We start from the raw sequence: 23736 nt of genomic DNA, 5'->3' as shown, positions 1-23736 counted from the left end.
CGTTGCAGTGGTCTAGCCTTGAGGTGACCGTCGCATGGATCACTGTGGCTAGATCATCACGGTCCAGGTAGGGGGCCATCTTCGGCGGACTTGACAGTGGCTGCCACCTGGGCCTCCATCGTTAAGGCAGAGTCCAGGTGGACCCCCAAACTCCGAACCCCCGACGTAGGCACCAAAGGCACCCCATCGAAGGTCGGGAGAGGGAACCCCACTCCTGTCCCGGTCCGACTCAAGCCCAGGACCTCCGTCTTCGCCGGGTTTAGTTTCAATCGACTCAGTCGGAGCCAACCAGCCACAGCCTCAAGTGCCCGATATAGGTCATCGGGACCCGAGCCCGATCGGCCGCCCAACATCAGATAGAGCTGGGTGTCATCCGCATATTGATGACACCCCAGCCCATAACTCCGGATAATCTGGGCAAGGGGGCGCATATAGATGTTAAATAGCATCGGGGACAACACTGCCCCCTGTGGCACCCCACACTCAATGGGGTACCTACGGGAGCACCGGTCCCCGAAAGCCACCCTTTGTCCCCGACCTTGAAGGAAAGAGGCAAACCATTGAAGGGCAAGCCCCCTAATCCCTATGTCGGCAAGGCGATGGGTCAGCAGCTGGTGGTCGACCGTGTCAAACGCTGCCGACAGGTCTAACAACACCAGTGCGGCCACACCGCCTTGATCCAGATGTCTCCGGAGATCGTCAGTTAGAGCGACCAAAGCCGTCTCGGTCCCGTGACCTGGGCGGAAGCCGGACTGGTAGGGATCTAAGACTGAAGCATGTTCTAATCTCTCACCATTGATGCCTGGAGTTAGATCCCTGCAGAGACCATTTCAAAAGGTTTTTGAATAATAATAGTATAAAAATGGTTTTTATAGGGGAGATTTTTAAATAGGCCCTATTCTGACAGAATCTGTCCTTATGGCCTTCATAAAATAGGTACATCCTTCCATGCCCTGCTTGAATACAGGTTCTTTGAGAATATAAGGGATCACTATATTAAGCCTTTAATCAAACTACCGTCCCCCTGCACTCTGGAAACCCTGGCTCTTTTGCTCAATAAGGACCCTAAATTTAGTCTAGCAACTGCAAAATTTGTCTCAGTCCTTTTAGCCCTTGCATCAAAAAAAATATAAGAAGTATCTTCAGCTGCTCACGATCTGTGAACCAATGAGCTTCTAAGGGTATAAAAGGAAAAGAAAGGTAACCAGAATGTGGTGGCTGACAGTTTTGCTCATTGTATTCATGCTGCTAAAACAACATTAATTTACCTTGCTTCATAGGGATGTATATGTGGGTGCTTGGCCTTGTTGTAGAGCGCTTCAACCATGGTAACACCATGGACTTCAGCTTCTAGAAAGGGGTGTGTGTGAGGTCAAGCACCCTAATTTCCCTTCATGGATTAAGATGAATATTAGAAGGCCTAGTCCGCCTTGCAGGTGCTCATGATCTCAACATCCCTGCAGCTACCATCCTTATCTCTTTCAAAGCCAGACTCAAAAATGTGACAATTGGTTAATAATAGGATCTCTGTGTTACTGTATGCAAATGACACAGCAATTCTATCAAGAACCCCCATGGGACTTAAGAAAGCTCTAAAGGCGTTGAGCCAATGTTGCAGTGAAGACCATCTAGTAATAAACTATCAAAAAAAGAAAACAAAATTATGACATTCAGCAAGTGATCTAAATCCTGGGTGTGGAGCATTAAGGGCAATAAAATAGAACAGTTGGCCAGTTTTAAGTATCTGGGGGTTGTAATGCAAGCCTCCTGGGCAAGGAAAGCACACTGTGATTACATAGCCGATGTTGGCCAAAAATCTGCCCACAATATAATTAATTATTTTACGTACTAAGTGTGTGCAAAATATTCTAGCTGCCCTTAAACTATTCCAGGCCAAAACACTGGCTCAGCTTTTATATGGAACAACGCTTGGGCCACCTTCTTCCTGCTTTGTACCTTTGGTGCGAGTGCAATCAAAATTTTTGAAAGCAGCCCTCCAAATGCCCGACTGTGTCTCAAATGCGAATTTATGCCTGGAGACTGGTATGGTAAAAGTTGCAACCCGGGTGTGTCTTGCCTCCATTAACCTTTGGCTTATGGATATTTTATCGACTGTATTGTTTTAGACTTATATTGTATTAATTGTTATGTTGGTTTTAAACTATTGTAAGCCACCCTGAGCCGCCTAGGCGGGAGGGCAGGGTAAAAGTCAAATAAATAAAAAAATAAAGTGAAACTATAATCCACAGGGCTTAATTCCCTTGATTCTCTGTGACAGTCATCAGTCTTCATGGCTAAAGGCAGTAAATAACAATCTGGTGAGTCTGGGCTTCTCCCCTCATTCCATTTTGGCGAAACAAATTTTAAAGCAAAGGATGTTGAACACTGAGCGGCAGTCAGACGTAGAGAGGTAACTGACCTACCTGTCCTCAGAAAGCTCTAGATATGTAGATAGGCCGCTTAACTCTCCCAACTGGAGATTCCTAGTCAACAGAAGGCATTTTCCCTTGCCAGATGGCAAGTCCTCCCTTCTGCAGTTCTGGAGGAGCAATACAAAAAGGCTCCCAAGGCTGATAGGCTTTGCCCCTGTAGTTCAAGGGGGACTGAAACTATAGAACATGTATTACTTCGCTGCCCCTTTTATCAAGAGATTGGCCCTAAATTTATTCTACCTTTGCTTAGTAGACATCCTGGTCATTCAGATTCGGTGTATGCCAGAATGTTACTTATAGATGAAAACTCACAGGTTTCAGCTCTTAGTGTGAAGTTTTGTGCAGCAGCTTGCCAAATCTGTCAGAAAGTTTTACATATTGAAGAATTTTAATAATAATTGTACTTATTCACTTATTTCATTATTGTTTACCCGAGGGGTCATTTTGTAGAAAAAGATGTGCAGGAGCTCATTAGCATAACTCATTTGCATATGCCACACCCCCTGACATCACTGGAAGTGTGTCAGAAGCAAGGCTCTTTTTGTAGCAGGAACTCCTTTGCATATTAGGCCACACCCCCTAATGTAGCCAATCCTCCAAGAGCTTACAAAACTCTTCTTACAGGGCCTACTGTAAGCTCTTGGAGGATTGGCTACATTAGGGGTGTGTCACTTAATATGCAAATGAGTACCTGCTTCAAAAAGAGCCCTGGCAGAAGGCAACATCCACCGCTCAGGCTCCACTAGACTCTTTTGGATTGCTAGCTAGCGAGGGGGGGGGGCGTGCAGATCTGCCCTCACAAAGGAGGGAGAGCTTGTACCTGAATAAACCCTGGCCTTAAAGGTGCCACTGGACTATTTTGGATTGCTATTGGGGGGGGGGGCTCTGCAACTTACCTGGCTGCTTCTTGCTCCTTGTGGCCCAGGGCTGCTGGGAGCAGGGGGCGGGGCTTGTTGCATGTGCCCACCCCCTGGGCTCTTTACTGCCGGAGCTTCACTCCTGTGCGCTCCTGCAGGAAATGACCCCTGGTTTCAGGTAAAGCTAACCATCTTGCTAAAAGTGTACGTACTGTGAACTACACTATAGTGTATAGTATGTACTGTTTGTTTTTAAGTATGAGCCTACTATATAATTTCTGTAATGTGTCATGTTACTACTTAAGCTTTGTTTCAGCTCTGTTTTCAGATTTCTGCAGTCCAAACCATATTGATTTGTATACTGGATGTCCTAACCTGTTGATGCTATTTGACTCACAATATATAATCCACCTTGGGTTTCAGTGAAAAAGGAAGACTATAAATAACATAAATAAATATTTTATAGATTTAATATGCCCTAGCTTAAACCTTGTTTCAGTGAAGATGGAGATTTTCCATCTGCACTCAAAACAGAGTGTTTCCAAGCCAAATTGTAGAGATTTGTTCAAGGCTTTTGTTTGTTTGTTTGTTTTAAAGTATACTTCAGCCATGAACTGAAAATGAAAACTCTTTTACAGACTTTCTCTTCCTGGGAAAAAAGGGAAAAAAGGCACTGTAACCCTTTCTTGCACTGCAATCCTAAGAACTACTTCCTGATAGTATGTCCCACTAGGATTCTGAGTGCCATGACCTGGATCCCAGGCAAGCCCAATCCCATGAGATTTCAGAAATCAAGCCAGGTTGGCCCTGGTTAGTACTTGGACGGGAGACCACCAGGGAAGTCCAGGATTGCTGTACATAGGCAGGCAATGGCAAACCACCTTTGTTCATCTCTTGTCTTGAAAACCCTATGGGGTCGCCATAAGTTGGTTGTGACTTGACTGTACTTACCACCACCACCACCAGCATTCCAAGCGTTATTTATTTAGTTAGTTAGCTCATCTCTATATTGCCTCTCCAGGGAATCTGCCTGAGGCAGCTTATAGAATAAGACAGCATAGAAACATACTATACTATAGAAACTCGTGATTAAAACCCAGCATTAAAACCCCAGCCAAAGTATACAAACATAAAACATTACACAGCTTTAAATGGATTTTTAAATCTTATGGTATTTAATGGCATTAAACTGAATGATGTGGTTCCTAGACCTTGGTTCCATTTTTATCTGGAAGCGACTATTCCAATAGCCAATTCATTTCAATGTGTTGAACACTGCAGCAGAATTGAATGATCACACACCTTTGGTGAAAGAAGCATAAAAGATAATGCTTCTAGTTATTGTAAAATAAATCTTTTTTTTGTTTGTTTGCTCTGGTATGTCATATAGTCCAATTAAGTTGCTAAGCCAATCACCCATACTGGTAAATCAACCATACTCTTGCTTAATTTTTCCTCCTAATAAACAGTAGTAATTATATGTACTAGGTTCTAAGGCCACCAAATGCTCCTAAGCAAAGGCTTCAGTTTATTTCATCTATTTTTCAAGAAACAACCCACTCGTGTGCACATTTTTTTTTAATTAATCAAATAAGCTAATTGTTATTGCAATATGAAGTAACTGACTTTAGGGAAGACGAGTGGGGGTTGGATCAGTACAGAAAGCAAAGTAGCTATATTGTACTTTCACTTTGCCCCCTAACCTTTTATTTTGCAATCTACAAACACGCCATATATAAAAATTTGCCATGCAACAACTCAGTTCAAAAAAGAAAACATGTGTGGCAAACATTACCAAAACAATACAATTAACATTACTGAACATGGAATATTCCAAGCTCACAATTGCTAAGCTTGGGATATCACAGCACACACAGTAATTGCACTTTGCTTTGGAGGGAGGCAGTATTCTGACAGCTGTGACTCCTCTGCCTGAATAAACATGGCAATGTGAAGGCTGGGAAAGGCTTCCATCTGTCAAGAAATGGGTGCTTGAAATGAATGAGAAATCACACACTAGCTGGGAAAACCAAACTACATGCTAGGTAGTTATTAACTCTTACAGATATGTATGCATGTCAAAATGGCATCTTATAGGTCTCTGCACACGCTCACTCTGTTTTCTGGCCCCTGAGATTCATGTTTTGGGGAGGTTTCAGTATGAAGACTAAATTTTAAAAGCACAGGATCATGATTTCTAAGTGCAGTTTAATAAGCAAATCACATTGTTGTTTAGAACGGGATGGGGTACATATACTGCTACAACATGCCATGGGTAAGATACAAGTTGTAAAAAAAAATAATCCATGTATACATTAGCTAAATTAGCTTAAACTTTTGAGTCCTGGATTTCTTACTCCCTTGATGAATAGGCAATGCTATTTTTCCCCCTTCATTTAGATTTACAGAAGAAATTTTTTTAACTGTTCTGCATAAACACAACCAGTGGCTAGAATGTCAGGCTAGGATGTGGGAGACCCAGGTTCAAATCCCCACTCTGCCATGGAAACTTGCTGGGTGACATTGGGCCAATCACACCTTCTCAGCCTAACTCAAAGAATTGTTGTGAGGATAAACTGAAGGAGAAGAAAACACAGTAAGCTGTCTTAGGTCACCCTTGCAGAGAAAGGTGGAGTACAAATGAAGCGCATAAATCCTTCCTTATATATAACTGAGTAGTGGGGTGGCACTTTCTGAACATTCCACATGCTCCTAAATCAGTTGGCTCTATGATGTGTCACTCAGAAGCTGTCCCTATCCACTGGCTGCATTGCCTGACTCCCACCCACAATCAGCCACTGGCCCATCAGCCGGCACTCAAGAGTACTTGCGTGGCATTGGCCGGGTACTGGGTCTGCTCATCTTCCCCGCCCACTTCAGCCACTGTTCCCTGTCAGAATACGCTCTCTCTCCTGTGGAAGATACTTCATCTGCTTGGCTCCTCTGTGGGACTAACTTTTCCCTCAGTGGCTGTTGTTAGGCAACCAAGCTTGGTTCCGTCAGTAAAAAGACAAAGGAACGAAACCCTTTTCATGCCTTTGTGAGGAACTCATTGGGGCCAGTCCTGACTAGGGTTGCCAGCTCCAGGTTGGAAAATTCCTGCCGAGTCCTTCCGGGCCCCCCAACGCTGCACTCCACAGGATCCACCCCCCAAATCTCCAGGTATTTCCCTACTCAGAGCTGGGAAGCCTACTTTCCCCTCAGTGCCTGTTGCTCGGCAACCAAGTTTGATTTTGTCAGTAAAAGGCCCTTTCCATGCTAATTTTGGCATTTGGAAGAAAACTCCTTGGGGCCAGTCCTGACTAGGTTTGCCAGCTCCAGATAGGGAGATTCTGTGTCTAAGGAAGCCAGAGTCTGGGGAGGGGAGAGGCCTCGGCTGAACGGAATGCTATAGAGGCCACCATCCAAAGCAGTCAATTTTCACCAGGGGGAGAGAGAGATCTATTGTCTAGAGTTCAGTTGTAATACCTGGCGATCTTCAGGCTCACCTGGAAGTTGGCTACTCTAGGTGTGGCAGTCAGTGCTTCAGAGCAGGATCTGCTAGTCCCAGGTTCTTGCTGTAGAAGCTGACTGGGTAATTTTTGACCAGTCACAAACTTTCAGCCTAACCTACCTCACAGGGTTGTTGTGCAAGTCAAAAAGAGGGAGAGGAGAATGATGTAAGTTGCTTTGGTCCCCACTGCAGAGAAAGACTACTTCTGGGGAACAATTGTTGCCAATCTCCACGTGAGGGAGGCACCTGGCCACTCTGTGACAGAGTGTTGGACTGGATAGGCCTTTGGCCTGATCCAACATTGGCGTCTCTTATGTTCTTATGAGGGCTGGAGATCACTCAAAATTACAACCACTCTCCAGATCGCAGAGATCAGTGCCCCTGGAGAAAATGGTGGACTCTGTGTCCTTATACCCTGCTGAGAGCCCCCCCCCCCATGACAGCCAATGTGACATGGCAGTCAGGGCTTCACAGCATGGTAGAGGCTGCAGGTGGTGGGGGGAGATGGAAAGTTGAAGAGTAAGGGTGGAATAAAGGTAGGTTGGGAAATGGAGACTTGAGGGTTGGAGCCTGTAGAGGGTGGGGTTTGTGGAGGGATGGGACCTCAGACAGGTACAATGCCATAGATCACTCAGAATTACAATGCTCTCTAGATGGCAGAGATCAATTCCCCTGGAGAAAATGGAGGGCTCTGTGTCATTATACCCTGCTGAGGTGCCCTCCTCCCAAGACAGTCAGTGTGATGTAGCAGTTAGCACTTCAGAGCAGGGTCTTCCAGCCCCAGGTTCTTCCTGTGGAAGCTGATTGGGTGATTTCAGACCACTCACAGACTTTCAGCATAACCTACCTCACAGGGTTGTTGTGAAAATCTAAAGGGGGAGAGGGGAATGATGTGACCTACTTTGGTCACCACTTTGGAGAAAAACTGTACTTTTACTAGGTAGAGGCTATAGGGAGAGGGGAAGAGATGGAAACCTGAAGTCAGAGAGGCAGATAATGGCAGGTTGATGTTTGGCTGGGAAGGAAATAGGGTCATCAAATCCAGGTTGGGAAATTCCTGGAAACTTGAGGGGTGGAGCCTGGAGAGAGTGGAGTTTGAGGAGGGGTGGGACCTCGGACAGGTACAATGCTATAGACTCCACCCTCCAAACCAGCCATTTCCTCCTGGGGAACCATTGTTGCCAATCTCCAGGGGAGGGGTGGAGATCACTCAAAATTACAACTGCTCTTCAGGTAGCAGAGATCAGTTCCTTTGGAGAAAATAGTGGCCTTTGGTTGAGACAAAGGACATCAAAGAACATCAGCCTTTCCTGTATCAATTGTCTCAACTGCTTCAATTACTGCATGGAACTATTTACATTTATTGGAATAACTCAAACCCTCCCGGTGCCATCAGAATGCTCCACCACCTTTCTCTGGCATGAACTCAGTGTGCATTGAAATGTAATTAACTGCTGAGCTGCCAGTAAGGTATTTAAATTAGTCATTTAAATTTTAACATTGTTGGAATTAATGTTTTAATTGATTTTATATTTTATGGAATTGTCTAATTGTTTGATATGATGTAAACCACTCTGAGCCCATTCCCAGTGTAGGGCGGGGTATAAATCTTAATAAATAAATACACAAAATCTCTGCAAAAAGCAGGCTACAGCTAGGAAGCAGGGACTGCCATAGAAAAAAAATATCTCCCACTCCCTTCTCCCATCTCTGCTCTGGGCTTCTGAAAGTGGGCATGGAAACAAAGTGAACATTTTCCCTTCCCCCTCCACTGGAGCTTTAGAGGCATGGTTTGGAAACAGAGCAAAACAAAGTCTCTCCCTCCCAGCTCCAGAGGAATTGTTTTTAAACACCACACAAAAATCTATGACTGTTAGTGTCTTCCACTGATGGATTACTGGGTCTAGCTGGATCTTCAGATGCCTGTGTAGGTGTACAATGACCAACCATCTAGTTTTAGCTGTTTTGATCTACTAGGGCGAGTTGAAGCAAATGATAAATATCGTTATAGTATTGATATACAAACAATCTGTAAGTGAAATTGATCAGTGCTTAGCATTTGCTCATAGTGCCCTTTCATAGTGTTGTTTATCCTTTTGCCAATCCAGCAAGATCTTTCTTGGTCATGGGGCCAATTTCCTGGCATGGCCTTCTGGGGGAGGTTTTAGCAGATACCTTATCTATTTTAAGGATGATGTTCAAGGCCATCTTCTTTCATTGGGCTTTTTGACTGTTCTTTGTTTCTGATGTTGAGGACTGCATTATAAACAAAATGAACTTATCACTGGCTGGCTATTCCTATATTGATGTTGGTTGTTTATGTTTTTATTATATCCGTTCTGCCATATTGTTAATTACTTTGACTCTCTGGAGGAGAAAGGGATAAAAATATTTTAATAGATTTGATAAGGGCATTGATATCCAAATACATAAATAGGAAATATAAATACCAAGCGCTGTTATGCCATCAGAGAAAGATGGCCAGCTGAAGTGCAGATATCCTTCATCAGAAGTGTAACTGAGAAATAACTTGTTGAGTTCCAACAGGATGTCAAGACTACTTGCTATTCTGTTGAAAGCAAAGATAGATTGAATTTTTGGGATACTCTTCTAGTTTTCCCCCTGCTCAAAGTGATTAAAAATTCCATACTTTAAAATCAGTGTTGTGTCAATGGCTTCTATTTCCTTCCTTCCTTCCTTCTTTCTTTCCCTCCTTCTCCCCTTCACTCCCCTCTCCCTATCTATTTGTTTCCTTTCCACCTCTCCCCTTCTTTCTTTCTTTCCTTCTTTCTCTCTCTTTCTACTCCTCTCTTTCTTTCCACTCCTCTCTCACACTTTCTTTCCTTCTTTCCCCCTCCCTCCCAGTGTTTTGTTTTTAAATGTAGGCTCATTCACAACTTTAATCCTAGTAGGTTTTTGGCTTACGAAGTAGAATTTTGGCTCATGAGACTCCACAGCTTGAAGGGAACATTGATAATGAGTACATATCAGCCTTATGGGAGGCAGCTATAGAACCAAACATATCCTCAAATCCAAATGCACATTCATAAATAAATATATAACAGTTGAATCCAAGAACAGTTTACTTGCACTGATTATTTTTCTGCTCCTTAAAAAAATCATATCTGTCTCTGCACTTATTAAAGCAGGAGCTTGATTCTGTCCACTAAAATCTCTCTTACAAGTAGCCAATACCTGCAACCTAAGGCCCCCCCTTGAGTCCAATTTTTTTTAAGGAGGACCAAAGTAAGACTTCAGTCGATAAGGCATTGGGCGGGGGGGAGATATGGACATTTTATTTATTTATTTATTTATTTGATTTTTATCCCACCCTCCCGCCGAAGCGGCTCAGGGCGGCGTACAACATCATACAATAAAACAACTCTTCTAAAAACAATCAATACAAACATTAAAACATACTTTACACTCCATAAAACTTATTCAGAATGGCGACTATAAAGTGCTGCATGCTCAGTCCAAGTTGTCGAACGCTTGGCGGAATAATTCTGTCTTAACAGCTCTCTTTTTACATCTTCTAGAGATGTAAAAGTTCCAGAAATTCTGAAGCCATGGGGGGGGGGACCTTTTTTGGTCAGTTGTAAAGACATTTGGGGGGGAATTAAAATATACACAATACTTACTTTCCTAAACTCATGTTACTGGTTTAACAACTTAAAATGTATCATGTATGCTTAGTTAGCATATAAAATTGTACAACCGGGCATATTTACAAAACTGAAAAGTATAATTTTGTATAAGAAATAAAGATGTCTAAAAGTTTATTGGATTTCCAATCTTGTTGATTGTATTGACTCACTGTGTAATGTGCCTTGAGTCCAAGTGAGAAAGGTGGACGTAAATAACGTAAATAAATAAAATATGCAAATATATCTAACGTGAGAGGGACAAAAACAGTTGTGCTCTGTGTTATCTTATAACATGTGTCTTAATTGTTTCCATCTGAAAGGCAGAAAAAAGTTGAATATAGAAAACAAATTCTACATTCAACGAAACATACAGTCACAATATGTAGTGCCTACGATCATGTTGGGATATCAAATTTAGCGTTACAACACTGAAAAAAATTAACTCTTTAATAATGTATTATCAGTAAAGACATTATAGATTATTGTTGCCAAAATTATTTACATTCAGATAACCATATTCTTTAAAGCATGTTGTGTATGTCTACAATATACATAGGTGTAATTTCTTATCCAGCGCTGTAGACTGTTTTATGAAAAAAAATCATGCTATACATTTTGTGTAAAACAGAAGTTATTTCATAAGTCTTTTTCCCCCAGTGCTACTCAAAATTTCCTAATTGTTCTTAGATTTTTTCATCCTATACATTTATAGACCAACTTTCTCCCTAATGAGGACTCAAATAGGCTTACATCATTCTCCCCTCCTCCATTTTATCCTCACAACAACTTTGTAATGTAGGTCATGCTGAGAGGTCCCAAGGTCACCCAGCAAGCTTCCATTGCAAAGTGAGGATTTAAACCTGGACCTCTCACATCCTATTCCAACTATCAAGCCATTACACCACACAGTTCCCTGCCCCCAGTGCTCCCCCAAATTTCCAATTTTTTCCATTGGAAAAGTTGAAACAAAGTCTTTAGGAAGAAGGGGGCTGGTCTTTGATCCCCCCCCCAGACCTTTGCATCTTTACAAGTTTCACATGAACACGTGATGCTGTCTTATACAGATACAGTCCATTGGTCTACCATGGTCAGTGCTGTCTACGCTGACTGACAGTGGCTCTTCAGGGTTCCAGGAACAGGTCTTACCCATCACCTACTACATGACTGTTTTAATTGGAAATGCCCAGGACTGATCCTATTACCTTCTGCAAGCAAAGCTGATGCTCTACCACTAAACCACAGCTCCATTCCAAGGTTCAGAAAGTTTAATTGCTTATGGGGTTTTTTGTAAGTCAAGAAATTGAGTTATGGTCCTCTAAACTTATGGTTCCTTTCAGGGTAAAAGTATTCAGATAAGCTGATTTAGTTCTGGGTACTGTATTTTTTTTTGTGTGCATGTAATCATCAACTGTCTTTCCATGGACATGACCCTTGAATGTTTCTGAAAAACATTTTCAGTAAAGTTCATAAATGAAAAGTCCCAAACACTACAAAGGGCTTATTAAAGTTTTACAAATATTTTACGTATTTTTATGAGACACAAAATATTTTTAATAGAAATTTTAGATAACATTAAAAACTTGCTATTTGCACCTCTCCAAGCCCAGCTAAATTTGATACCAAAAATAATCATTATTTACATGTGACTTCTTTCTGTGGGTCATGGAATACTACAACAAAGTTTAAATCTATTATCTGGGGTCAGTGAAGACACATACAGCAGAGAAAGTTCATAATCATATTTCTGTAAAAATATGATTTGTGCTGGTTACAACATGCTTTTAAAATGCATGGGACACATAAAAACAAAGGTTTCCTTCACACTTATCAGCATTATTAATTAATTAAAATTAGTTTTAATTAATTAAACCAATTAAAATTAAACCAATTAAAATCTAGTCCCTCTGCTGAACTGGAGAAGACAACAATCCATCATATTTATATTAAGGCACCAACACTGATACATAGTACAATACAGAACATTCATTTTGCTATACCATCAGGAAATTCTGTTCAATCCCCCCTTAATTTAAATTTACATGAGATATTTATCAGAACATACTGATTGTTACAAACATTCTGCGGACAAAGAATCTGAGCTTCTTCTTTCAATAGTGCAAAACTAAATAAGAAGTATGTGTAAGAGGGAAGTGTTTGACAGTGAATCCTTCTTTAAAAACTCATCTCATTCAATAGCAGAAACACTACACACACTACAAACTACCTGAATACATAAAACAAGTGAACTGGATACACTTTGCTGAAGAATGTAGCAAGTAAATGCGCTGTCAAAACTAAGGGCAAGGGTCCCCAACCCTTTTGAGCCTGAAAACACCTTTGGAATTCTGACACAGCATGGTGGATACAGCCACAAAAAGACTGCCACAAATTAGTCGGCACAGGATGGCTGCCACAGCTTACACAGTAAAGATCCTTGTGCTATGGTGTGCTATGGTGTGAACTGCTACCAAAGCAACATTTTAAAAAGTCTGCACAGCCAATCAAATCTCCAATGGCCAGTCAGAAGCCTGTTGCAAGTTTAAGGCCAGGAAGCTAACACACATTAAGAATATAACCTGTACCACAACTCATCATTGACTGTATAAGTGATATAATCAATAGGGGCAGGCATGATCTGGCTGACAAACTAAAGTTCATCACAAATTTTCACCAGTTCGTGGTCCACGAAGCAATATTTGCGAACCGAAGAACCACCACGAACTTTTATTAATATTTATGTGGTTTGTGAAGTGCAGAAAGCAAAGGTTTAAAGCCCTGCTTTCTGTTTTTCATGAAAACAGCTGAGAGGTGGGGAGCTCTCCACTGCTCAGCTGTTTGGTTTAAATGGTTGGGAGCCATTTAAACCCCAGCTTTCTGTTTCTCACAAAAAGCCGCGGGGAGCAGAAAGCAGGGGTTTAAACTTTAAATGGCTCATGAACTAATACGAACTGGGTCGGTTCAAAAACCAGCCTCTGGGTTCATGGTTCAGTTTGTAGTTCAGCCACAAACCACAAATCGAACTACAAAAATGTGGTTTGTGCCCACCCCTAATTACCAACATTAAGTTTTTCTCTCTGCAGGAGACAGATGCCACTTCAGTTAAGTGCACACAGATACCACAAATATTATATGCTGTAACAAACTATGGTTTTACCAGGTCCAGAGCTCATGATATAGCAACAAGAGAGACATGAACAAAGCTTACAGCAAATGGATATCATTTTCACAATGTGTTTTGCTTTATATTAATTTTGCTTTATTTTTTTTCTTTGCTACTATTCATGTGTGTCCTAAGGAAACATGTACCTTTGACAGCTATTCCTGACTCCATCTCTTGCAGTTTCCTATTAGGCTGTTTTCACAAGGGTAATTTGTATTTGATTTGATGCTGTTGGGGAGTGGTGTTTTTCCTTCTTCCCCACAGCACTCTGAGGGAAACAGCATTGAAAAATCCCCCTCCCCCCACTTTTTTGCCAGTCCTTCTCAAACATGTTTTGCTGTGCAGTTTGGGGGAAGATCACAGTAAAGTGGGAAAATTCACATCATCCCAAACATGAGGCAGCCTTTCACAACCCATGGCCCCACAGTGGCCATTTCCTCCCCCCACCACTGGGGGGGGGCTTTTTAAAATTTTCATTTCAATATAGTTATATGGATATACTGCTATAGCAGTGCATATATCTGCTTCTCTGAAGTCCCTGTAGCCTCTTTCATCGCAGCACTATCTCCACAATGAAAGGTGCTACAGACTTTGGCCCAATCTGCATCTAGCATTTGCTCCACTGTTTTACCAAACCCACACTGGAACAGAAAAAGATGCCGCTCAAAACAACATTTAAATACCCTGGGCCAATGCTGTACAGACTGCAGTCACCCCTGAATGGCCATAAAACAGCAATAAATCTATGCAGATGCTACCAAAAAACCAAGAGATCAAACAAAGTGAAAGCAGCATGCAGTCTGGGCACTGCTATAAAATCCAGCAATCAATCAAAGTGAAAGTGGCATGCAATGTAGACGGGAATTTCTGTTCCAGCTTGGGTTTGGTAAAACAGCGGAACAAATGCTAGATGCAGATTGGGTCTTAGTTTTTTGCCTAATGATAGCTGAGTCTTCAGAGAACCTGATCAATACATGGGTATGGTGGTATATTTACATAACTGTATTCAATTGCTGAGTTAAAAAGAACACCCTGAAAATGCCCTGGTCACCCATGGGAGGGGGGTTGGTGGCAAGGGAAACTTGCCATGTGGAAGCCCTGTTGCTGCTATACTGTATTGGCAGTCTCAGCAGCAACAAGGCAGTCACACAAGCTTCTCCTTGACCTTAGTCCCTATTGCTGCTCCTGGATAATAATAGCCACATTCTACAAATTCTATATGGTTTTACCACAGTGACTGCCATTTACTGTTCTATGGCCAAATACCAACAACTGTTTATCAAGCCGTCACTCTTGTATTTTAGCACGTGGTAAACTAGCTGTTTGCGTATAGGCCTAAGCCACGATATTTTAAAATCATTGCAGTTGTCAAACTAGACCATTTGGGAACTGATATGAGATGAATAAGCTAAGGACATTGGAGCAAAAATTCTACTTTCACATGCAAGCTGATGAAAGAGAAAACTGGGAGTTACAGTGAAAACCCAACTGACATCATTAGCTCAGTATGTTGTGGTAATGAGAGAGGTGGCTTCAATTTTAAGATTTAAAAAGAACTGTAAGTAAAATGGCAAAGGGGCTTTATCCAAGGCACAACAAAAGAACTCTGCCTTTTAGAACTTCCTTGACCTGCACAGGATCAGGTACAGGTACAACCACACAGCAGGCACAAGCCCGAGCAGCAGTTCTCACTGGCTTAAGGGATGGGGAACTACCAGTACTCCCTGATTTGATGACAGGAGTTGCCCTGTAGACACCTATGGCTGGAGGTAGTCTCACAGAAAGTCCTGAAAGACTATAAAGGTTAATAGCAGCAGCTTGAACTGAACATGGCAGCACGCTGATAACTAGTGTAATGATCTTAACACTGGGGTGATGTGTTCAAAATACATAGCTCCTGTCAGTCTAGCTGCTGCATTCTGCACGTGTTTTAGCTTCCATGTTGTCTTTATGTGCAGCTCCACATACAGTAGCCTAAGTAGTCCAGTCTCAAGGTTACTGTAGGACAGATTAGGAACGCTATGTGGAGTTTTGACCATTTCATCTCAAGAAAAATATCCTAGAGTCAAAGACATTATAGCAGAAGGCAAAAGTATTGATCAGAGGGTTGGAACTTCTCTCGTTTACAAAGAAATGCTAAAGAGATGGGTCTTTTTAGTTTTAAAAAGGGAAAGAAAACAACTTGTGTCTGTAAATTATGAGAGTGTGAACAAACAAAAGCATGTCTGTCTTTTTCAGGGACAAGATTTGAGTCCAGTAGCATATTAACGAGCAACAAGATTTCCAGGAGCTTTAATTCTCGAAGGCTTCTACCTTGGAAATCTTGTTGGTCTTTTAAGGTGTTACCAGATTCAAATCTTGCTCTTCTACTGCACACCAAAAGGGCCACCCACTGGAAACTGTCTTTATTAAAACACTAGAATTTAGTGAAATTGATTATTAAAAAGTTCAGGATAAAGACATGGAAACAGTGTGACCCATAATGCATGGTTAACTTATGAAATACTTGCCATAAATTGTGATAACATCCAATCATCTACATGGATTTGTACAATTATTAGATGTTTACAGAGAGTAGATTTATCTATTGGCCATGATAACCAAAATGGGAAGATCCGTTTTCAGAGGCCATATAACTCAAATAACTAGATGTTATATGCAATCAACAAGGGAAGGGTGTTTACATTATGCCCTCTCTAGGAGCCTTCCTTGGGATTTATCTGCCCACTACAAAAGTGTATGCATGCATTCTACTATGTGTGTCCTGGGCAGTAGCAATTTCTACAGATGGAATGCAAATAATTACATTAGATGTCCATAAAGGCAATGGAAGTTGACTTTAAAAAGCAGCAGACCCCCCCCTGACATATCATTATATAGTCCACTCATTATCCAAAGAATTTACTACACAGTGTGTAGAGATGCCAAAACCACAACTCCCTTGGGTGCAAAAAACTACTTATACATGAGGTACAGCAGGACAAGAGGAACAGAAGAGGAAATATGCTCCAGTCACTGCAAGCCCAAACTATGCACTGCCTTTGTCTCAGCTTCTGATGCTCTACAGATCTATTAATGATACCAGATTTCATCTCAAGGTACAAACTGCTATTCACGTATTGTGGGAAATGTATGCAATGTTTAAACATTATGTGTTGTGAACCACCGTGACTGAATGCAACACTGAACTATCATTCTAATATCACTTTGCATTTTTAGAAAATATACGCATGTCTTTTCCATATCTACTTTCACGTCTTTAACCATACTTGCCATTATCCACTTGTTTAGAATCTTATAGTAACACTAAATAATACCAGTCAACTGATGCCTATTATTTGATAATGAAGACAAGGAGGCTCTTATGTCAAGAAAGACAAGTCAAGAATGCAACTCACTTTTTACTGCATCCAAGATGCCATCTAGCAGGAGGAGGAGAAACTCCTTGCTGTCCCCCATCCTCACACATATTTCATTGTAAGCAACAAATTACAACTGTTTAGAATGTAATTACACTGCTTTATAAATTCATTGTTTTCAAATTAGGAGTCTTTCCCTTTATTCTGGTTCTAATAAATTAACTATTCACATATCAAGACTATTATTGGACAACAGTTTCAGTTCAAATACTCTAGTCCACTGGCTCCCAAAGTGGGCAATACCACCCCCTGGGGGGCGCTGGAACGATCCAGGTGGGCGGTAGGAGCCTTGGGTGCAATTGGGGGGTGCTGAATAAAAATAAGGGGAAAGTGGAAGAATAAAGAAATATGAGTCCAGAACCTATCTAAAGTAGCCTTTCCCTGCCTTCTCCTGGTCTTCCCTGGGATCAGGGAGGGAGGTGGAGAGGGGTCCCCACAGCCAATCATTTGCAAATTGGAAATGCATGTGCACCCTTGTAAGACTGGTGTTAGTGCCAGGCTATTGTGTGGTGGTTGCTGCTGGTCTCTGGCTTCAGGCCAACAACATCTTTCTTTACCATGTGCCAATTTGTCACTGCATCTTTTTCTCCACTTCTGGAAGGTAGATTTCCAGCGGGGCGCTGAGTAATTTTTTTTTCTGAAAAGGGGGCGGTAGGTCAAATAAGTCTGGGAACCTCTGCTCTAGTCCCTGGCCTTCCAGCCTTCAATGGCTAATGACGCCTAACTGAGACAGTAAAAGTGTAAACAGAGACTTAAAGTAGCTGTCAGAATACAATGCTGTTTAACGTGAGATTGCATGCTATATTAGGCATTCTTTTTTCCTTCTTCCAAATATAAGAAGAAAGAAATCTTTGTGTACGGTACCAAGAATTCAGTCTGTTTAACTCTATTTAAAGATTGTGGAGGTTGTATACAAGGTAATAATGGTCACCACTATCCGCAAACAGTGCACAGCAGTTCAAATGGCTGCTTTCCCTTGTGCCTCCTTCCTATCATCTGTTAGTCAAGAGCAGCATAAGGGAGGAACAGTGTGTAATGGCAGAACATAGAAGGAAAGAGATGGAGAAGAGCCCATATGAATACAATAGGGACAGACAGCCACACTCTGAAATGTTATGTATAAGTCTGGCTAAACCTCATTTTAAATACAGTCACTTCCTATGTCTCCAAAAACGTCCCCCAAATCTTACATATCTTAAGTGCTTAACATTCTAATATACTATTTACATATATTTAACGGAACATCTCTTAAAGAAAATCTCCTTTGATCAACTCTAGGACGAAAACAGCTTATTTACAGACAATCCTATGTATATAAGATACTGAAGTTTCTTTTAAAATAACTGATTTGTATTACATTCACATTTTATGTGAAGTGCTTGTTAGAAATTTATCTTTCACTTCCACTGGGGAAAAAAGACTGTTCTTTTTAAAACCGAGATATGTACCTTAGCAGAAAATGCTACTAAAGCTGTGACAATTCTGTTTTACCTCAGAATATCAAAAGGAATATAAACTACTGCAATATATAGCATAGCTAATGTAGAAAACTTTACATTTACATTCAGAAACTATTAGAAGTAGAAATGATCTCATTGATATGGACCTTGTTATTTTAATGGAAGAAAAAACTTTCCCTTACAATACAGATAATGCACCTGGTTAAATTAAAAGTATGTCTTAAAGACGCATCAACAATACTTCACTCAACCAGAGACACCATCAAGTTCTCTTGAGAATTAATGTGTATCTTTATAAGACGCAAAACTTAAAGTGGTCTTTACAGAAGAAGGTGATAGTTTGATAACTTCCCTAGCAGTCTTTTCTTATATGGAGAGAAAATGTAATATAAAAAAATCAAGGCATTGCACCTGGATTTTAATTGCAGTATTAAGCAATTCACATTTACTTTCCTGACATTTTGAATTTAATTTGTACATTTTGGAACTTGTTAAGTAAGTTTTAGAACACATTAAGAAATATACATTTTAACACACTTGGATTCATTTATTTATTATTTGTAAACATTAAACTAGGCAAATGATAATATCGGAGAAATAATATATTAGGATTTGCTTACAAGGCTTAAAAGCAAAAAGAAACTTTAAATGTAGATTTGATATAATATGTTTTGGTAGTGTCTTAAAGAATTTAAGTCACTGAACCAATTTTATGAGGCACTTACTCATTGCTAATGCCTTTGAGTCCACTGCTGCTCTAGCCTAATCATTAACAAGACACTGAATAATTTGCAACAACAGAATGCCTGAATGACCACTAACATTAGATTTAAAGCAACAGCAGTCACTGGTCATGATGCTGGATAAAGCATTTTTTTTCTTTTTTCTTTTAAGCCAATATCTACCCAGATGTTTATTGACAGGTCTAATAACATCATTGTTTTTAGATATATTGACTTGAAAATATTGAGCGAGAGGTGAATTATAGCAAATTTATTTCTCTTTGGCCTTCTGCTATGAATGCCTGGTGTGCAATTTTATTTATAACACAGTGGGTACCTTTCACCACCTACACAGGTAAGTATGTATATAAGCACAGCCTGTGCATTTATAAAAAAGTAAATCTGGACAAAAATGGATCAGTAAAGAAAGAACAGTGCATAATCTCCACTATAAGATGGCATACAAAAGGCACTTTCTATGTTGCATTACAGTTGTTTTTTTAAAGAGTGAGATAAACTTATTTACAATGAAAAAACTCCTTATATCACTAACAGAATGACAATTTTGTAAAACTTCCTTCTGCTGAAAACAGCTCCAATAAAGTACAAATATGCATACGATGAATTTTTTAAAAATTAAATAGCACTTTAGTTGTAACTGCATCACTTTACTATTGTGGTCATAAGACCAAAAGCCCCAATTTGTGCATGTTTAATTTTACACTTTACAGCAGTAAAATTCATTAAGCAAAAAAAAAATGATTCCTGGTTCAATTTAAGCCCACCCCAGTCAGTCAACATGCTGCATGATACAGAAGTAATAATATTTTCCATATACATACTCAATTGTTTGCATGAGACTTTGGAATATTGCCAGAATTGTCCAATATTTATCTACTAATTATATACTTTGCACTGGTCATTGGAATGGCTGAGTGCAGAAGTAAATAGTAAGTAGAATGGTCTCTGATCACTAAGCAGACATCTGATCACTATCTATATTTATGCATACTTAACTATATCCCAAGTCTTCTATATAGTAACTATAGGCTGCGATCACACACACTAAATGATCCACTTTCAATGCACTTTTAAACTGGATTTTGCCATTTCACATGGAAAAATACAGTTTAAAAGTGCAATGAAAGTGGATTGAAAGTGGATTATTTAGTGTGTGTGACCGCAGCCATAGTTAAGCTGATATACAAAATGCAGCTGTACAAAAAACCACATTTTTGTCATGTTGCACGTGACTTAACGACGTTCACTTAAGACACCAACTTTTAAAGAAAATAGAACACCTTACGTCCCCATCCCTATTAAGAATTAAAGGACAACAGTTATTTCAGACTGCAACTGTTTGAGTTTAAATATATCAAAGTACAAAAAATGAAATGATTCCCCTGTGAATTGTTATATGCTGTATCATCTGGGAACAGGTACTGCCTTGTGTGTTTTCCCCCAAAGGAAGCACTTTCATCCTTCAAAGTACTCACACTAAGCAATTGTTGTAAAGCCACAGCAAAGAGGTTCACAACATCATCCAATAAAATGTGGAACAAAACCAACATCTGTCAGAAGGTTTAATCAGTCCCTTTGATATCTGGCTGAAATTAGAGGAGGGAAAGGAGGTATTTCAATTTAGCTCTTTCCTGCTCAGCAACTCTGTAATCCATTTACAGCTTTCCATTCACATCCCTTAACCCCTGTGTGGTGTTTAGCTAGAAACTCCACTCTAAAAATGTAAACAGCTTTTTATTGTCCAAAAGGAAAGCAGTGTGAAAGAAAATGTGTGCCTTATCGCAGGGATGCAGTATGGCACTTCATTGCTATGATAAAGTGTTGGAGCTAACCCTCCCTCCCTCAACATTACAAGACAAACACAATCCAAAAATGGATTAGAATTTGACATAAGCTTCCTCAAAAACTAATCAATCAACTCATGCTGTAATATCAGAATCCTGCTTTTACGGAGGCTGTCTAATCCCTTAAAGGTTTATTACACATTCCCTTAATGACTCCAATCTCTCTCTCTCACACACACACAGAGAAGAAAAAACTTTCAGCTAGAAGGAAGGCCAGTGTGAACACAAAACTAGCTACATTTTCTTGAAAAGAAGAATGCTGAAATACAATTGCAATACTATTTCTAACAGTTTGCTTTTTTGGGCAAAACTGGAAAGGGATAATTACTCCCACCCACCCACCCCCACAATGTCAATATGTTTCATCAAGCAAGCCCCAACAGCAAGACACTTATTTCCTTATTTACTGAAATTTGCTACAGCTGCATTATGTACACCCCTGTCATGGTAGTGTCTCATCTGAAGTTCTACACATCTCCCCTGAACCAGATTCTATTGTTTGCTCGAGGCTGCACTACTAAGTATGCCTGCAAAATGAGTAGGTCCCATCCAATCCAGCAGGGCTTACAGCCAAACTTGGGCTTTAAATGTGTTTTGTAGTACTACCTAAAACTATCTATAATGTATTCAGAACTGAATTTGCATCATATATGGAGAGATCAAACTTGACGAAGCAAAAATACATATGGGCACAATCTTACACACAAATACTCCGGAATAAGTCTCACTGAACACAGTGAAATTCACTTCAGAAGAAACATGCATAGAATCAGATTGCACAGTCACAAGTTGATTAAAGCAGAAAGTTTATTGCTGGACTGAGGGGGACACAACAAAACTGGACACGCACACAATCCACAGATTTTTAAAAATCAACCAAAAACACATCCAAAGTTCTTATAATGATATAATGAAGATAATGAAAAATTGTTGCAGTTAACAGCACCCTCTCCCCGCATACCCTATTTTCTTTAAGAAAATCTCTCTAGATGCTTACAGCTAAAGAAACATTAACTGCATCTTTCTGTGTTACAAATTGTTTAGACCCACTTAACAGGTATAGTATTTTTAAAAGTTAGAATGTTCTGGGCATTTAGGAAGCGGTAGTGTAATTAACTTTCCCCTAGGGAGATCATTAGATCAGCCAGTGCTTTGAATCGAAGTTTCCCAAAGAATTTAGTAGCTTGGTCACACTACCACCAATGTTCCCTCTAAGCTGAGTTAGTATGAGCTAGCTCACAGGTTTTTAGCCTCTGGCTCACGCATTTTTGTCTTAGCTCAGGAAGGATGGCTCCAGAGCAAACTAATTTATGCAGAAGCCAAACTGCTTGCTCACAACTTTTAATGCCAGTAGCTCACAAAGTAGAATTTTTGCTCACATGACTCCACAGCTTAGAGGGAACCTTGACTACCACATATATTCACAAACGGACAGTCCTGTAGGTTAAGTCCACTGTTCAGAACATTCGACATGTTGATCAAAGGCCTTTCCAGAACGCTTTTTTTAAACGGGGGGGGGGGGGGGAGAGAGAAGACTGGTTAATGCTGGTTTGATTTATTGGACCGCTAAACTTTAGTCGCTTGCTTTGAAGAAACCCGAGCATCCCGAGTGATCTCCCTTGAAGGCAGCAGACGGATCGTCGTCGTCCGGTCTTCCCAGTGAAACTGACCACAGCTTTCATCAGCCCGAGATGTTCCCGGTGGCTCGCTGTTTAAAAGTGTCCCCCTCCCCCACAGCAGCCGAGGGCAAGCGAAACGAACCCAAAGCCAAAGGAGCACCCCCGCCTTCGCCAAACAAAAGACTCCAAGGGGCCGGCCAGCGACACCGCCCCGCGCTGAATGCCTGACGAAGAGGCATGCCTTTGCAGCTACAGATGCCTGAAGGCGGCGGGGATGCATTGTAAACTGCGCACACGTCGGGACCAGTGTTCCCTCTAAGCTGACTTAGTGTGAGCCAGCTCACAGTTTCTTAGCCTCTGGCTCACACATTTTTGTCTCCGCTCAGGAAGGAGGGCTCCAGAGCAAACTGACTGATGCAGCAGCCCGATCGCGCGCTCACAACTTTAATGCCAGGAGCTCACAAAGTAGAATTTTTGCTCACAAGACTCCACAGCTTAGAGGGAACGTTGGTCGGGACCACCGCCTCCCCCGCTGGCCTTGGTGCACGTTCCCAAACGAACCTGGAGAGTCTGCAAGCCACATACAAGAAGTCCCACCACCACCACCACCACCACCCCGCCGCCGCCGCCGGGGGGGACAAAAAGCGGACTTACAAGCTGGAGGCAGCTCTGCACCACCACGAGAGGCAGGGACCGCGGCAGGCAAACCATCCTGGCTCGGCGTCTACGAGACGATGCCCCTGCCTTGGATCTGGCTCATCTCCACGTCGGGGGGCAGGACGGAGTCGAGGGACATCCCACGGCACTTGCTCGCTCTCCTCCTGGGCGCCACGGAAACGGCCTCGCGCGCGCACACCGCACGAGGGGGAGGAGGAAGAGGAGAGGGGCGAGCAGGCAGGCGAGCAGCTACCCCCGCCGGCACCCGCCCTCCGGCGCTCACTCCACAACTGCCTGGCGGCGCCTGGGTGCGACTTCCGCGCCGCTCGCGGTGGGGAGGCGAGAAGGCAGCTGGCGGCCGTGCGAGAGTCAGCGGGCGGGATCACCCCCCACCCCGCGGCGCCG

The 23736-nt window shown here is 41.5% G+C and overlaps 1 protein-coding gene across 1 annotated transcript in view; it reads right to left on the bottom strand.

Moving 5' to 3' along the window:
- Positions 1-23464, bottom strand: part of NXPH2 (neurexophilin 2) — a 59775-nt gene extending 36311 nt beyond the window's left edge. Inside the window, exon 1 of the mRNA XM_015406187.1 lies at positions 23329-23464. Coding sequence (XP_015261673.1) covers positions 23329-23385 — 57 coding nt within the window. The 5' untranslated portion in view covers positions 23386-23464. The remainder of the gene's footprint in view (positions 1-23328) is intronic.
- Between the last annotated feature and the right edge of the window lie 272 nt (positions 23465-23736).

The sequence above is a fragment of the Gekko japonicus genome, unplaced genomic scaffold, assembly GCF_001447785.1.
Source record: "Gekko japonicus isolate JY-2015 unplaced genomic scaffold, Gekko_japonicus_V1.1 scaffold1723, whole genome shotgun sequence".
NCBI lineage: Eukaryota > Metazoa > Chordata > Lepidosauria > Squamata > Gekkonidae > Gekko > Gekko japonicus.
The sequence above is the reverse complement of the archived record's forward strand: the minus strand, read 5'-3'. Positions and strand labels throughout refer to the sequence as shown.